We start from the raw sequence: 18,538 nt of genomic DNA, 5'->3' as shown, positions 1-18,538 counted from the left end.
GCAAACCAAATATATATTGATACCCCACCATGCAATGCCTCAAATCCTATATATATGACATCAACATTCATATCGCAGGAAGTATGAACCAGGCATAGGGCTACTAGTTTAAATAGGTTTGGAATTGTCTTCAAGTACAATGTTAACTCAGTAAGCAAACACAACACAATATTTCTAGATACTTCTTCAAGATTGCATGAAAAGAAACACAGAATTTTTGTTTTACTTAACCACCTTGACACACAAATAGTTTGCATAGGAATAAACTACAATGAGGAGTTTCCCAAAGTTAACAACAAAAAGAATCATAATTTCAGATTGCAGCACAATCTCCAGCAGCGAAACCAGTAGGAGAGCTAACAGGCCTGGATGGGTACCCCCCTAATCCAAACCACACCGTGGGAAAGAGTAAAAAAGAAGAGTATAACATCGTTGCACACCAGCGCACCAGAGCCGCACCGAACCAAACAGATTAGGAGCGGCTCTAGGTCGACCCAAATAATTTGGGTTTCAGACAAGCGAACGATGAAACAAAATATTCTCTTACTTAGAACTTTCTGTCATTGTGGTTGAGCAATGTTGTCCCTTTTCTGTCTCGTGGCTCAATTAAATTGCCCCCCCCCCCCCCCCCCTGTGTGACCTAATCTCAAAACTAAATCTATCCACTTTGCTGGAATAAAACCACGATCGTTATAATGTATATCTCTTATTAAAGACAAACTGCTATTGGGCAGAGTTGTGTCGAATATAAACTCAGCGTACAGATCTGGAAGAGTGGAAGAATGTTAAATACACGAAAAACACACGGTACGGTACTGTACATTTCTGCAGCATATCAATCACTCTCACTGAGAGCTCAGAAATAAGTTCGTATTTCTACTTAAAATTTCATAGAAAATATCTGTAGTTAAGGCTAGCAGTCTAGTGCTTTTTGGTCCCTTTTAAGTTTTAAATGCATAATTTTGTATTATATTATTCTACAATTAGGATTGTTGTGGAGATTTTTTCATATTTACCTGGAATACAAAACTATTGGTTCAGTAAATTTAAACTAAAACACCTTACGTTGTTAAGAATTCTACACTGGGTGTTTCTGTTCGAGGCTTTCAACTTTAGGCAGCAAAAACGTTGAAAACTATCCGGGAAGAATATATGTTGCAATTGCAGGCCTCCTTTGTCTGTCTACTATGAACTAGTCTTCATCGCAGCATCTTTATAGTTAGTGACTGTTTTCCTGATGTAAGAACAGTGGAATCAAGTGTCCAGCACCTTGACAAAAGACTAGTCCACACATCCCAGTTCATGTAAAACAATGACTGAAGAGATAACACACAACACACATTTTTCATTATGTCTCTACTGGAGTCGGGTATGTCTAGTGAGGTTTGGTGGCCATTTTTAAAATTTTTTTTAAGAAAAGGTGGAAGATTGGTAGTTGTTCAACTCATTGCTCTACAAAGTATGTCTTATACCTCTACTAACGATCTCGGGAAAACCTTGTATAAAGGGCAAGTAGATTTACCCGAAGGGGTGTTTTTTTTTTTGTGTCCAAAACTATAAACTCTGTTTCTTGCATTAACTGCATTTCATGTACTATACATGTACAATAGAAGTTAGTTATCAATCAGTGAAAGTTTAAGTGCTTCACTTGCCACAATTTAAACTTCATTGCGATCAAAAATAATCCAGTGCTGTCTGTACTTTTTTTGATGAGATTAAATCCATTTTTTGCACACAATAAGTTAAATTTAAATATAGTCAGTACTCTTTGTCATTGCATAAGTTGTGTTTTTCTTGTGGAATCAAACAAAAATCAGGCTGAACTGTACAACTCAAGCCGAAATAGTTTAAAAGACAATGGACACTATTGGTAACTGTCAAAGACTAAGTTGTCTCACATGTCTCGCTTGGTGTATCTCAACATACATGTATGCACAAAATAAATAACCTGTGAAAATTTGAGCTCAATTTGTAATTGCATTGAAAGAAAAAACACCCTTGTCACACTAAGTTGTGTTCTTTCAGATGCTTAATTTCGAGACCTCAAAATCAAACTCCGAGGTCTCGAATTCAAATTCACGAAAAATTACTTCTTTCTCGAAAGCTAGGTTACTTCAGAGGGAACTGTTTCTCACAATGTTTTAACCTACAAACAGCTCTCCGTTATTCGTTACCAAGTAAGGTTTTATGCTAATAATTATTTGGAGTAAGAACCAAGTGTCCAGTGCCTTTAATAGCCGATGGTCCAAACTAAAAAGCAGGCTGACGTGAAAAGGAGCTTTCGCCAGACAAGTTAGCACAGTTTGATATTGACTCAAGATGTGACGCCCCACACCAAAAGTAAGCACTTCTCAGAAATAGTCAAAGGGCATTTAAGGGCCATTCAGAACAGACAGTGTGGAACAAAAATCAAAATCCGGTTCATTTTTTTGTGACAGACCCACCCACCAAGAATTTTGATTTTCAATATACTAAATGGCTTCATAATATAAAATATAAATGAATAACGAAATAGTGCTTCAAATGAACCAGATGTTTTTGATCAAAGTTCTCCATCATCAGTAGTTTTCAATGGCCTTGTAGTAAAGTCAGGAATTAAAGTGTGATTCTTTGCCACCTGAGTATTAAGCGTTTCTTCTTCTTTTTCAGTTTGATAATATATCATTTTCTTAAAAACAAAAACTGAATTTTGGTTTTCAGTTATTTCTTTTGATCCACCCATTCATACACACTTTTTGAGAAGAAAACAAAACGGAAATGTTTTAACATTGACTATTCTGACTGACCCTAGTTGAAGATGAAATCAGTCCCATGTTGAGAATTCTTTTCAGTATGGACTCTAAATAAACATAATTGGAAAGTTATTATTCTCAACTATTTGGACAGAAAGTGCTTGGCTTGGGCCTTGAGTGTCACAAACCACTTCTACTTGAAGGTCTATAAAAAATCTGCAGCATGTATAGAAATGACCAAATGGAAAAACAAAATCAATGTTTCCCTTTTATGGTTTGTTAACAATGACGTGAACAATACAAAATGCAGCAATGAGGTTATATATATAAAAAAAACAGGAAATTGTCATCACTTATTATTTCAGTGCATTGATTGTTTCCCTGTTATTGACCCAACTCAGTCGGTATCCAGCAGTTAGTATCAGCTGGATTCGTATCTCAGGCTGGCTTGGCGTCCTGCAGCTGATAAGGTGGAGTTTCACTGGTACCCCAAATGTTGAGAGTTTCCCACGTGGAATCAACGTCTGTAGCACACGGTGTTTCTGGACACATGGTTTCGGTTTTTTTGTACCGGAATTTTATTATTACTCCTGCTTTTTTTTATTTGTTTGCCGGATTTTGGAGACCAGCTTCCATAAACAACTTGCTGGTTTTCAGTAAAAGCTTTGGTTTGCAAAGGTTCAAAGGCAATCATCAATGTGCTGCTGCAATTTTAACTGTCGCAGTTTTCAAACCTATACTGTGGTGGACTTTCCATGTAAAAACAGCTGCCGTATACTAACTCAGTAGATGCTGGTTCTTACAAACATTCTGTAGTAACCTTTACAACTTACTGATGTTTAGAAGCGAAGCTCAAGTATGCAATGAAGCAAGGATGATCTTGACTGTGTTGCTGCAATGTTTAACTGCCGCAGTTTTCAAACCTGCTTTGGTAGCCTTTCCTTGTTAAATCTGGGTGTTTTTTTTTCCTTGATGCTACTTTGCTGCAATTCCAAAAATGCTAAGCCATATTGGTATGCCTGTACGATCTCCGCTTTGCTAGTCTTCCTGTGGCAGCTGCTATGATGTTGTCACCCGCAGTTCCGATGAGAGAGGTGGTTTTATTGCAGTGTATTTGATTTCCTCGATGGTCGTGCAGAGATTGCGTGAAAGGTTGGTGTGGTGTTAGGGTCGCCTGCAGTCATCTGGTATCCCTGCCACCATTGCTGCTGCTGCTGCTGCTGTCCTGTTTCCTTAGGAAACTGCGGCGACTCGGCGAGGACCTCTTGTTCACAGATTGCTTCTCATTAAGAGATTGTAGATCACACACAAGGCTGTCAAGCTGACCCTAATCAAAGTAAACCACAAAGACAATTTAAAACAATTCTTAAAGGGTCTGGGTACTTTTTGTGGGCCACAAAACACAATGCCCACAGCTTACCACAGTTTGAAGATAATAATGGTAGAAAGCTTCACTTAAAATATTACTTGGTGAGGTGCTGTAGTTTTTGAGTTATAAGTAAAACAAATCTTGTGGTTAAAGCAGTACACCCTAACCCTAAACCTATCCCTATTCTTAATCTTAATCCTAACCCTAACCCTAACTCTAACCCCAACCCTAACCCTAACCCTAACCCTACTGACCTCATTTCTGTACATCAGCTTGTAGTTCCTGTTATGTTTGCCCCTCTGCGCTACTGCTAGGGCGTGGTTTAAGCAGAACACCCTAACCCTTAACCCTATTCTAATTCTTAACCCTAACCCTAACCCTATCGCTAACCCTAACCCTACTTACCTCATCATATCTGTACATCAGCTTGTAGTTCCTGTTAAGTTTGCCCCTCTGCGCTACCTCTAGGGCGTGGTTCAAGCAGTACACCTTCCCTTCCTTCTCATGAAGTACCTACCAAAACAAATCATCAACACACATCCCCACTCTGGGTTTAATATCTGAGTAATTGTGGGTTTTTACTCAGACATAACATAACGTAACATAACAATTAATATTTATGAAGCGCTATTCCACCAAGAAATTAACATGAAAAAGCAGAGTCTTTAGGACCTTACGAAATGCAGATAGAGTAACAGATTCCCTAATGACAGTATCAAGATTGTTTTAGCTGCACTAAAAGCTCACACCTTTTGAAATTGAATTTACTCAGGTACGTTTTATCAAACAAATCTCCATTTGTATACATGTGGGTAAAAAACAATCAAACAACTCCACAAACCAAAGGTAAACTTTGCCTTTACCTCAATTTTGCACAGCACAATGATAAAAGTGTAATTTCCTTTTACACAGTTTGAAGATATTGATAGTAGAAAGCTTCCCTGACAATATTACGTGCTGAGGTGCTGTAGTTTTTGGGAAATGAGTAAAACAATGCCATGAAAATAATTTTTGTCTCATGAGACGAAAACTATTTTAATCATTTACAAACGTATTTTCATGACATTGTTTTACTCATTTCTCAAAAACTACAGCACATCAGTAAGTAAGATTTGAAGGGAAGCTTTCCACTATCATTATCTTCAAACCCTGTAAGTTTAATGTAAATCTATGGACATTTTGAAAAAGTACCCAAATCCTTTAAGACTGATATTTTCAACAACTGTGCTTGATTCTTCCAACCATTCACCCTCCCCTACTGACCTTCTCTTGCAACCCCCCCCCCCCCCCCCAAACAAAAAAAACACTCTCACCATGGACATGTAGCACATCTGCTGGCAAATGCAACAGCGTTTTTCCTCACTGTTCTGCATGGGTGTCTTCCCGCGTCTCTCTCTACCCCTCGACGGGCTCTCTGGTTCCGCAAATCGGATGGAAGAATTGAGGCCTACCTCGGCCAGGCACCTCCGACCTTCAAGCTCTTGATCCCTGAGTAGGGTGAGGGAGACAGATGTTAAAATTAAGTATACAGACCATTAAAGGCAGTGGACACTATTGGTAACTACTCAAAATAGTTATTAGCATAAAACCTCTCATGGTGACGAGTAATGGGGAGAGGTTGATGGTATAAAACAGTGTGAGAAAAGGCTCCCTCTGAAGTGCCATAGTTTTTGAGAGAGAAGTAATTTTCCACGAATTTGATTTCGAGACCTCAAGTTTAGAACTTGAGGTCTCGAAATCAACCATCTAAACGCACACAACTTCGAGTGACAAGGGTTATTTTTCTTTCATTATTATCTCGCAACTTCGATGACCGATTGAGCTCAAATTTTCACAGGTTTGTTATTTTATGCATATGTTGAGATACACCAACTGTGAAGGCTAGTCTTTGACAATTACCAATAGTGTCCACTGTCTTTAAAGAGACAGAATTATTTTGTGCAGAGGACAATGCTAGACAAGGCTGTGTTCATCAGGCATGATGTTTCGTCCTTATTGGGGAAAAAAAGTAGGAGCATTTTATTGAGCACAAGGGTAAGTACTCAAAATAATTATTAGCATAAAACCGCTCATGGTGACGAGTAATGGGGCGAGGTTGATGATATAAAACATGATAAGAAACGGCTCCCTATGAAGTGCCATAGTTTTTCGAGAAATAAGTAATTTTCCACAAATTTGATTCCGAGACCTCAGATTTAGAACTCGAGGTCTCGAAATCAACCATCTAAAAAACGCACACAATTTCGTGTGACAAGGTCTTTTTTTCTTTCATTATACTCTCGCAACTTTGATGACCGCTTGAGCTCAATTTTTGACAGATTTGTTATTTTATGCATATGTTGAGATCCATTAACTGTGAAGGCTAGTCTTTGACATTTACCAATAGTGTCTACTGCCTTTAATTATACAAAAAGGTTATATTTAATTTTGTTTTTGTGTCAAATCCACAATTTTCAGTTGTCAATTTATCTCCAATGGGGCCTTTTACGACTGGCAACCACGGATGCAAAATTGTTTAAACTTCCGTCAGTCCGAGGACTAATTGAATTTTACTCCCTGGTGGACAGAGCTAGATGGCACCAGGGGAGTACCTACAATGGTCAAAGGAGACTGTGTCAAGTCCACCTTTTTAACACATTTTTGCAAGCAATGTTAAAGAGGTTACAGCGTCTCTTGGGGCAACCTTCACTTCCTGCCCCTGGGGGGTGGCTGCTCATGTAATGCAGCCATTCACTATTGTCATGGTAACAATAGCGGCAGACAAGAATTTTCATTTTTAACATCAAAGTGTTTTTTGGCTCAATCTCGACACTCAATTATCATCCAAAACTTTTGTTACATTTTTCTTAAAGAAGGTGCTTTCTGTTGTATTTCACGCAAAATTCCTTATCATAGAAAGTTTCTGCTTTGTAGCAGAATTTGGTTACCAGCTTAAATGCGATGTGATGCACGACTGGTGCCCTGTTTTTTTTTGTGTGCTAAGCAAAGAAACACTTCTTCTGCTTAACAGTTCTGCTCAAGTGCCACGGCCAGGACTCAGACCCACACTCTAGAAACACCAGGGCCCAATTTCATAGAGCTGCTAAGCACAACAATTTGCTTGGCATGAAATTTCTTTCTTGATAAAAACAGGGTTACCAACAAATTTGTTGCATATTTTTTGTTACTAGTAATCAGCTGTTGTTTGCTTATCCTGAAAACCACATGAAAACTTGGTTGTAATCCTGTTGTTATCAAGGACAAATTTCATGCTAAGCAAAGTTTCGTGCTTAGCAGCTCTATGAAATTAGGCCCAGAGCTTGCGTCCAGTGCACTTAACTGCTCGGCAACACTAATACGTTCTAAAACACATACGTAAGACATGACAACACACACTTTTTTTCTTTTTTTCTTAATGAGACTGGTGCCCCGACTCACTTTATGGCTCTTAGTTCTGGCTGTAGTACTTTAGGTAGCTTCTTGCAATTGAGGCTGTTACCAGACTTGGATCGAAGGAGACTCAGGAGTTGTTCGATGGAGAACTCTGAAGCTTGATGAAGCTCCTTAGCGATCTGAAAAACACAAAACAAATTCAGAGAGTTGTTTTATTTTATTTCAATGAATGGAATGGTTCTGCCTCATTTAATTATTATAATAATGAGCTTAAACCCATCTATACAGATGAACCATAAGATATCAGAAAAACAGAGCAAGCCACTGTACATGTAGCGCCATGGCAGCTCAGGGCTGTATACTCCCCCATGGAGCTGAGAAATGACCAGGGCCGAGACAGGACATGTTACACCAACTCACACCATGCCTTTCAAACTTTGAAATGGAAAAAAACACTCAATTTACATGTACCCTGAAATGATCTTAGGACTGTGTGAAAATGGATGGACTGGCAGATACCTACATACATACAACATACAACTAAATATTTATAAAGCGCCTTTACATCAAGATCAAAGTGCTACAAAGAGCAAAACCAATGGAACTATAAATACAACAAATAACATCTGATACAAGTCAGTTTTGAGTATAGAGTTAGATATAAGAACTAGAGAGCGCACTGGCCTAAATACGCACCCCCGGCCTGCGCGCAGGCGCCGGTTTTCTAAGTTGACAAAACAGGCATCTCACAGCGTGTGTTTGTGCGGCCATTTTGTAAGTTGACAAAACAGCATCGCGTATTGTTAATAAAAATTTTTAAAAACATGTACTTCGTATTCATCGCACGCACAAAATGGCGCGTGTGTCTCCTTGAGGCCCTCTAGTTCTTATATACATAACTCTGTGGTTCTGAGAGATTTTTTTAACAATGGCAAAGGTTACAATTTCTGATGAGTACTGGGAGGTTGCGTACCTCCCCAGAGTCCAACCAATCTAAGTATTAGGCCGTATCCGAATTGGCGGCTACGGCTACGACTACGGCTGGATGGCCGCGTCATCATGCATTGAAGTATAGGAAGACCTTAGTAACACCCCTGGCAACGGTCGTAGCCGCAGCCATAGCCACCAATTCGTACACGGCCTTACTTACTTTGAAAGCTTGAATGCCAGCAGGAATCCAAGTGGGTGTTGCATAGTGGATGCTCTCAGCTACGTTATAACCACAAGAGACTGAAGATGTACAGGCCCCCGGTAGCGTCACTAGAAACTCCCCACATCTCTGCTCCAATCTGTACACTGGAATGTTTAACTCGGCCAGGCTTTGGGGTGGTATCTGGTTAAAAACAAAACAAAAAATAAACCGAGAGAATAAGCAAATGTTTTTCAAATGATATTTTAGACGTTTTTAATTTTTAAATAGATACTTCAGTGTTGTTGAAACTCCATTTAATAGGCGTACTACTTTTTAAAACTGTTGCAGTGCCCACTGCTAAAACATCAGATTAAAACTGCCTCTCGCGAAGGTCTAGTTGGTAAGACATCTGCTCTGGAATTGCAAATGTCATGGATTTGAAATCCCACCCCAGGAATATTCTTGGAGTCGGGGAAAAAGAACTATGTATACAGCAAAGATTAAAGAGCGCCTTAGGCACAAGATGGGGAACTCAGGCCGAAATGTGAAATCCTAGTGAACGCCATTTCAGCAAGCAATTCTTTTGATACAACAATAGATCAGTGCAGATCAGTGCAGACAATGACCATTCCTAACAATGGGAAACAAAACATTCACTTGCTGAAATGGTGCCCATGCATATTTCAATAGACAAAGCTTCAGTTCTGCATCTTGCGCCTTTGGCGCTCTATAATGTTTGGTATACAGTGTTCACACTTAAAGATACTCTGTCAGATTTTTGGCCGATTTGGCCCAAAAATTTTGATTTAAAATTCAATAAGTATTTTGATTGGGGTCGAGAAAGTTACAAGCTTTAATTTGAGCCGTTGCTCGAAAAAGTCCGCCAATTATTAGTAGCAGTGCTCAAAATTAGTTTTTGTCGGAATCCCGACAGTATATCACGTGACCAATTCTTATGTGTTTAATGGTTCCTGTCCATTAAAAGTAAAAGTTTTAAAAAAAATCGTTAGAGCGGGTGATACTCTTTGAAATACCAATCACTAAAAAAAAATTTTTTTTTTTAATGTTTGGGACCACAAATCTGACATAGCATCTTTAATGTTTTTAGCCAAAGAGCAAGACTTATATAGATTGGAAGATAAACAAGCATCTTGATTATCACTGTCTGAGTGAAAATAAAAGTCTAAACTAACTAATCCCTGGACTCACCATGCATAGGAAGGATTTATCATAAAGGCAATTTGGTTTCTTAGCACACAGGTTAGGCACTAGGGTCTGCATAGCTTGTAGCACCTTGTCTTGATGTATTCTTGGTATACAATAACTGCAAAGAAATCACATCCAAGTAAAAGTGATCATAATAGTAATAATATCAAAGTCTTATATAGCGCATGTATCTACCAAACAAAGTTCTCAAGGCGCTTTGTATTGACCCCTTACACGCGGCGACTGATGCCACGCTCATCATGTTGGTGGGCAGTTAGGTTTGCGTGTGTTAACGCCGCGTCGCCTAAAATGCACACTTCACTGCATAACGCACGGCATAGAGTTATATATCAAAACGCACACTGAAATTGCCCACCAGTATGGGGCATTCAAGATTTTTCTGATGATGACGTCAGGGGAAATGGGTCAGTATACATATATATACAGAAAAAGATGTTTATTGAAAGTTCTGCATTCCGAGAGCCAATAGTATAGCACCTTATGAGGGTTTACATGTACAAGGTTCTACGGCGTATTTAGCCAGGAACACCGGGGCAAACCCCCGCTCTTTACGATAAGTGCAATGGGTTCTCTTACATCCTTACAATACACACGGGACCAACGACTACGTCCCATCTGACATGTCTGAAGGACGAAGTGGTTAAGTGTCTTGCCTAAGGACACAAGTGTCACGTCTGGGTGATTCAAACCCACATGAAACTTAACTCTCATGCCAGTGCAAGAACTTTCAAACCCCAACAAGTGAAACTTTGAGCTCTGTGGATGTTCCTTTGTTCTGTGCACTTAAATGTTAAGTATAACTTTGGTTTTAGAAACAGTTCAATCGTTTTTTATATAAATGCAAATGCACATATTAAAACAAAATGACAAAACATAATCCTGTTCTTCTTGTTTTCACCCCAAAACGTGACCACCGAATCTGAAGAAAAAAAAATGTTTTAAATTCATATAGAGTAAGACAATGTTTTACTGTTTAAGTACAGGGATAAGTACTCTTCGGTAACCTCTAAAATTTTCGTACAAGCTTTCATTCTGTGTTTTGATTGGTCCGAGGTGATGTTTGTCAGCTGCATTTTCAGTTGTCTGCATGCAGTGCTCATAATGTTTTATAAAAAGTACATGCACATGTACATGCATGTAATTTATATATTATGTATACATGTACGTAGAATTTGACCACGACCCTCCATGTGAAATGGATATGATGTCAAAGTACGCTCGCACAAGATTGGTATCTTGTTTATTTCACGAGCCTCGAAGAGTAACGTCAGATGTTCAGGCTAGTGGTATCATTGCATTGAAGTTTGTCAAATACATTGTTTTTCTTCCGTTTGTCTCTAGACGTCAAAACTTCTGGCGTTCTGTCTTTACTGTCTGGCAAAGAACCCGGAAGTACAAGAACGTCTGTATGAAGAGGTCTCTAGAGAGCTTCCGGTAGGGACGCCCACTATGGCAGAAGCTCTACAGAACATACCGTACCTAAAGGCATTCGTCAAGGAGACAGTGAGGTGAACAATTTAATGCTTCTCAGATTTAAATCTTGGGGCATAAAGTGCCCCTGATGGCAGTGGATTTGGGGCGATCTAGCCATTTGTGGCCTTGTGATGTATGTAAGGCGATTTCTAATACATTTTAAACTTTTCGGGTTCGGATTCGGGTACTTTTTCAAAATGTCCACAGATTTACATTAAACTTACAGGGTTTGAAGAGAATGATAGTGGAAAGCTTCCCTTCAAATATTACTAGCTGAGGTTGTGTAGTTTTTGAGAAATGAGTAAAACAAGTCACAAAATAATTTTCGTCTCATGAGACGACAATAATTTTAGCATGTTAAATCCCATTAACTAGTTATGATATTATACCAAAAACATAACATAACTTGTTAACACGTTTTTACATGCTAAAACTGAGATGAAAATTATTTGTTTTACTCATTTTGTAAAAACTACAGCACCTCAGTTAGTAAAATTTCAAGGGTAGTTTTCTACTATCATAATCTTCAAACTGAGTAAGTTTAATGTAAATCTGTGGACATTGTGTTTTGTGTTAGGAAAAAGTACCTACAGTAGACCCTTTAAAACACTCCCATTCTCTGTGAAGTCTCGGCCACACTTACTGTATTCTAGGGGCTCCGGTGTGTAGATACTCGATCCTGGGCAGTGCATGTCTATCACAGTTCCACGTCTCCGTGCTGTACAGCATACCAACCTTCATCTCAGGGAGGTTGATGCAACGCTTGCTGGGCAACAGGTGTAGTAGGTTGCCATGGTTATTGCCGACGTTGTTTAGATTCCAATTATGTCTACGGTGACGGCGTAGAAGAAAACAAAAAGTTATCAACATCTGACCGCAAAACATCTGTGTGCAATTTCATAAAGCTGTTAAGCAGAAAATACTGCTTAGCAAATGTCTCCGATAAGCAAACTTTGCATGGTGGAAATTGGATATGGAAAGGTTTGTGGTAAGACCATGTAATGACTATCTCTAATGAGTTGGGGGTGGTTCTGAAAAAGAAACGTTGGTTTCTACTCGACATTTCAACTCGACATTACTGATCGAGTTGAAACCAACAGTTCTTTTCAGTACATGGTGTTACCGCAAACCTTTCCATATCAGATTTCCAGCATGCAAAGTTTCAGATCCTACATATATACATGAATTTAAAAACCTGTACAAATTTTATTTTCTGCTCTAAACTTCAGGTGTTTTGTTTTCGTGAAGATGTGTTAGGAAGCAAAAGAATTTTATCTTTTCTATAACTTTTTTTAAAGGAATATTACAGAATTGGTTTTTGCTTACAAAACAGTTGCTGGCAGTGTAAGCACTTAATGTACATGTAATCCACCATAGGCATACACTGACAAACCTGTAGAAGTTTGAGATCGATCGGCCATCTTGGTCACGAGGGAATAGTGAAAAACCGATTATAAATTTTGCTTTGCATTGCATTGCATCGATGCTAAAATAAAAATGAATAAAACGCTCGAGCTATAAACTCCCAAGGCGAAGTTAGATTATTTATTTCTCAGCAAATATGCAATTTCAGACAAAAATATTTTCAAGGAATGTTTTCAAATATCATCATCATTAGATCGGTAAGTTTTATGTTAATCTGTAATTTTTGAGATTTTTATTTCTTACCAATTCTGTAACAGTCCTTGAAATAGAAACAAAAACCTAGCACAACAATGTGTAGAATTTCCGTTGCGTGTCGCAAAGGATCCTGTTATGTTTTGTGTGATAACATAGACAAGTATTCCTTTGATCTTCTGATGCTCACATAATCAATAAAAATTTGATGACAAAATATTGTAATTAATATAAATGTATAGTGCATCTCTTTGTTCTCTCTCTGACAAACGACAAACAGAGATGCAATTATATCTCATCTTAAAGAAAAACAACGTAAAACTCAATTTCCCTAAAGTGCTTTTGCCAAAAGCTGCGGTGTCTTTAAACAAAAACACATTCAGAATCAAAAGCAGAACCAAACAAAAATATTGTGGAAATGCACAAACTGGCTAACACCGAGGTAAAACAAAATATCAGTATAAACAGCTTATCATATAAAAAGAAACCAAGTAACTGAAATCACAAAATTGATGGAGACGCAAAACACAAATAAAAATATCATCAACAAATAAAACTTGGTAACAAAATGTCATTTTCAACAAATAACTTTGAAAATTATTCAAGATCTTCGGCAAACTTAACAACATACAAACAAAATGTAAACACACAAACAAAAGTGTAGCATGCAGAGATTGGTGAGCATGCAAATAAGCGGGTTCATACACTGAAGAAAAAAATAAAACAAGGTTCCAGAAACCGCCAAAAGTTCTCAGAAAACATGAGTAAATTTTCTGTAAAATGTCTTTGTTAGTATTTTGTGAGGTTGGAGTCAAACTTCATAAAGGAGTGTATATTATATTTACGATGTTGAACTTTCAAAGAACCTGAAACTTCTCCTATTATTATACACATATTGACTGGCAACGAGGTAACTATAGTATACGTCTATTCCCACGAGGGAAATAGGCTCCTCTTCTGGTCACTCACAGGCCCGAGGGGGATAAATGTACACTAGTTACCGAGTTATGCCAGTCAATGTGTGTTTTATAACACAGCTCGGTCTTAAATGTCAGTTTTGTTCATGGTTCAAGTCAAGAGAGGGCGCTGTTACCGCGGGCACTATATTCAAGGACTATTGCCCGCTCTGGTACTATTCCCGCAAAACACTTGGGCGTGATCACTAGCCTATATTAGTTCATCCCACGTGACCGTGTTTCAGCCAACCAGAATATAGAACAAGCAAAAGGTGTGCTATAAACTCTTATATTGTATACTATTGACCCATTTTACCTGACATCATCATAAGAAAAATCTCGAATGTGCCATACCGGTGGGCAACTCACTGTGAGTTTTTATATATAACTCTATGCCGTGCATTATGCAGTAAAGTGCACATTTTAGGCAACGCGGCATTAATACACGCAAACCTAAAACTGCCCACCAACATGGTTAGCGTGGCTTCAGTCGCTGTGTGTGACGTGCATGCAAGGGGTCAATAACTGCTTCTCTCCACCCAGAGGTAAATGGGTACACGTACCTGTGAGGGCAGACATGTTTCTTGTGATTGAATTAGATTAGTGCGCTAAATATTTGACGGCACAGGCTGTATACCCCCCCCCCCACCCCCACCCCAGGGAGCTGAGATGGTTTAAGGAATGGAAAGACCCATTGATCAAGGGTAATAATGTTGGAAGCGCTTTGAGACATGGTGTATAAAGCGCTATATGAAAACCTAATTATTATTATTACTATTGGGATAAATCAACAGTGGACATTCCTTTCCTCTTTTTTGTCTAACTCTGAATTTCCGTGTAAACCCTTCAGAGACCATTCAATATCGTACAGGCATACAATTATCACCAAATTTCCATTTGTTGCATATTGCTTGGGGACAGATTTTGTTTGCTTATCCTGAAATTCACGTGGAAATTTGGTTGGTAACCCTGTTTTTATCAAGGAAGAAATTTCATGCTAAGCAAATTTTTGTGCTTAGCAGCTCAATGAAATTGGGCCCAGATCTTGTGGTTAGTTTGTGGCCGCTGCTGGCAATTCAGTACAAGTCATTTGCAGCTGCTATAGTCTCTAAAGGGTTTAGTATAAACTCTTAGAAGCAAGGATTTCATCTGAAACTGTTAACAAATTTAACCTTCGGTTGTCCTTCGGATAAATTAAATTTCTTGAATACGTCATGATTGAAGTTTATTCCAACAATGGCACTGGAACTTTTACATACTATTTGAGGACACATCCGACAAATTCTTTTTCCTGGTTTTCCCTGGTAAAATGAGGGGTCTACCGGGCATGGTATTTGGACCTTGAAAAAAAAAGGGTAGGAACAGTTTCTCAAGTACAAAGGCTGACATGTACACATGGTGTACAAAATGTAGACTGTACAGTGTAATAGATTTTACAGGCTTTATAAATACATGTAACAATTTTTCTGGAAAGTACAGATTTGAGTTACGAGCCCTGCAGTCTAGTGGGATTTGCTCCCTAAATTCAAGCCCTAAGCTTATCTCAGTTCAAGCGGACGGAAAGTCTTGAAATAAGGTTTGTATGAACCCCGAGGGTTAGTCGTTAGTAAGCAGGAGAAGAAGAAAAAAAGTAAAAATTCAAGCTTGCGAGAAGGCCTTTCGAAACACGGTTAAAGAGACAGAATTATTTTGTGCAGAGGACAATGCTAGACAAGGCTGTGTTCATCAGGCATGATGTTTCGTCCTTATTAGAAAAACAAGTAGGAGCATTTTATTGAGCACAAGGGCTGGCCTACTTGTTCAAATTATGTGGTATAGGCTTAAATATACTTTTCAGGCTAATAAACCTTTTTTTTTTTTTTTTTTTTCGTTGTTTTTTTTTCGAGAGCAAACAAATCAGAAATCAGTTAAAGGCAGTGGACACTATTGGGTAAAATAATTATTAGCATAACACCTTACTTGGTAACAAGTAAAGTTTTCAAGAAAGAAGTAACTTTCCGTAAATTTGATTTTGAGACCTCAGAATTAGATTTTGAGGTCTCGAAATCAAGCATCTGAAAGCACACAACTTCTCTTGACAAGGGTGTTTTTTGCTTTTATTGTTATCTCGCAACTTCGACGACAGATTGAGCTCAAAATTTCACAGTTTTGTTATTTTGTGCACATGTAGAGATACACCAAGTGAGAAGACTGGTCTTTGACAATTACCAATAGTGTACAGTGTCTTTAAGTAGGAGGAAAGTCATGCCTGGTTCATGAGTCAAGAAGGAGCTAATCAAGCAGTTCATTTGGTTAAGCATTTTTTGTTTTCTTTTTTTCAGAACTTACTTTGCAAATGGGTCAGTTTTTCGGTTGGGAAACCCACTACATACAGAAGGGGGTAAAAGGGAAATCACAGCAAACAGTGGTAGAGGTTGGTGTTAAATCAAATGATCACTCAACAAATACACACATACAAAAGTAGAAGAACACTACACAATACGTCTACATGATTGTTCTGAGCTTTTAAAGGTTTAGCATTTTTCCTCAATTTTTAAATAGTTTTTTTTTTTAAAGTAGAATTTGAAACTTTGCATGGTGGAAATACATATAGAAAGGTTTGCGGTAACACAATGTAATGGCTATCTCTAATGAGTTGGGGTGGTTCTGAAAAGAACCGTTGGTTTCAACTCGACGTTTCGATCCGTATGCTCTGATCGTCTTCTGGAGAAAAGCTGGACTCTGATGCTGCATGCTGCTGTACTGGGGAGGCGTTTTTGTTTTTGTTGAATTTACAAAAATATTGTTGTCACTCACCAAAACAAAAAGTTTAAAAACCCATGAACATTCTTAACAATAATTACAATAAATGTTAGCATTCATAACTTATGAACTGGTAAAAGTTGTCATGCATAAACATGCACTTATCGCTTCAGGGTTTTTCACTGGTATGTGATTCTTCTTTTCTTTAAAGGCAGTGGACACTATTGGTAATTACTCAAAATAATTATTAGCATAAAACCGTTCTTGGTGACGAGTAACGGGGAGAGGTTGATGGTACAAAACTTAGTGAGAAACGGCTCCCTCTGAAGTACCATAGTTTTCAAGAAAGAAGTTATTTTCCACAAATTTGATTTTGAGACCTCAGATTTAGAACTTGAGGTCTCGAAATCAACCATCTAAACGCACACAATTTGGTGTGACAAGGGTGTTTTTTCCTTTTTTTATTATCTCGCAAGTTTGATGACCGATTGAGCTCAAATTTTCACAGGTTTGTTATTTTATGCATATGTTGAGATACACCAAGTGAGAAGACTGGTCTTTGACAATTACCAATAGTGACCACTGCCTTCAACAACTGCTAAGGCATTGGATTCAAACTACCTCTAACCATAACACTACAATGTAGCTCTTTGATCTAGTAGTGAGACATTTGCATTTAGCAATGCAAAGGTCGTGAGTATGAATTCCATCCGAGTGATTTGCCTGTGGAATTTTTTTCCAAAGAATTCTGGAAAGTACTGAGGATTCGGTGCTGAATTGGTGTAAGGGTAAAAGCAAAATATAAACTTTATCCCTGATTCAAAACTAACATCTATTAAATAATGCGATGAATGCTACACAGTTGACTGGTTGGTCAACTTGCCTCGGAAATGTTACCAAAACCTACACAGTCGACTGGTTAGTCAACTTGCTGGGTTTTTTAACAGTTTTTTATTATTCTGGTTTAAATTTATTCACTGCACTGGCGGCCAAGCAGGCCTAAAAGTACATTTACAAGTAAAAATAGTTCATATGTACATGTAATAGTTTTAAAATTAATTGCAAGAATAACCACAAAAACAAATTAAAAAGCTTGAACCAACACTGGCGGTCCAAATCAGTCCAAAAACAACACACTACAAGTAAAACTTGTTCATAATAGGAAAAAAGGTGGAAGGTGAGGAAAGTTACCACTGCGCAAACCTTACCTTCCTGAGATGGCAGTATCGATGTTTGCTCGCTGGATAGCCACATGGTTCTGCCCACCCTCGACAGTCCGCCAGTACTCACGCTGTCAACAAGGAAAATAGAAACTTGGATGTTTATTTACTTTAAAGACATTGTTTAAAGGGAAGGTACACATTTGGTAATTACTCAAAACAAATATTAACTTAACAACTGACTTGGTAACGAGCATTGGAGAGCTGTTGATAGTATAAAACATTGTGGGAAACGACTCCCTCTGAAGTAACATAGTTTTTGAGAAAGAGGTATTTCTCACTAAAATAATGAAAGACTTCAAGCCAGAAGTCTTTTATTCCTATCTGAAAGCACACAAATTCATCCTCGTGACGAGTATCGGGGAGAGGTTGATGGTACAAAACATTGTGAGAAACGGCTCCCTCTGAAGTACCATAGTTTTTCGAGGAAGAAGTAATGTTCCACAAATTTGATTTAGAATTTGAGGTCTCGAAATCAAGCATCGGAAAGCACACAACTTCGTGTGACAAAGGTGTTTTTTCTTTTATTATTATCTCGCAACTTCAATGACCAATTTAGCTCAAATTTTCACAGGCTTATTATTTTATGCTTATGTTGGGACACACCAAGTGAAAAGACTGGTCTTTGACAATTACCAAACGTGTACCTTCCCTTTCAAGACACTCCACAGTTTCGTTAATTGTCAAAGACCAGTATT

The 18,538-nt window shown here is 38.2% G+C and overlaps 1 protein-coding gene across 1 annotated transcript in view; it reads right to left on the bottom strand.

Moving 5' to 3' along the window:
* Nucleotides 1-624: 624 nt before the first annotated feature.
* Nucleotides 625-18,538, bottom strand: part of LOC139935139 (uncharacterized) — a 77,564-nt gene continuing 59,650 nt past the window's right edge. The window contains exons 13-20 of the mRNA XM_071929613.1: nt 17,829-17,911; nt 11,949-12,134; nt 9,815-9,929; nt 8,624-8,806; nt 7,519-7,652; nt 5,415-5,589; nt 4,507-4,614; nt 625-4,059 (exon numbers count right to left, since the gene is read on the bottom strand). Coding sequence (XP_071785714.1) covers nt 3,913-4,059; nt 4,507-4,614; nt 5,415-5,589; nt 7,519-7,652; nt 8,624-8,806; nt 9,815-9,929; nt 11,949-12,134; nt 17,829-17,911 — 1,131 coding nt within the window. The 3' untranslated portion in view covers nt 625-3,912. The remainder of the gene's footprint in view (nt 4,060-4,506; nt 4,615-5,414; nt 5,590-7,518; nt 7,653-8,623; nt 8,807-9,814; nt 9,930-11,948; nt 12,135-17,828; nt 17,912-18,538) is intronic.

Source organism: Asterias amurensis, chromosome 3 (assembly GCF_032118995.1).
Source record: "Asterias amurensis chromosome 3, ASM3211899v1".
Taxonomy (NCBI): Eukaryota; Metazoa; Echinodermata; class Asteroidea; order Forcipulatida; family Asteriidae; genus Asterias; species Asterias amurensis.
This window is presented reverse-complemented; position numbering and strand designations above follow the sequence as displayed.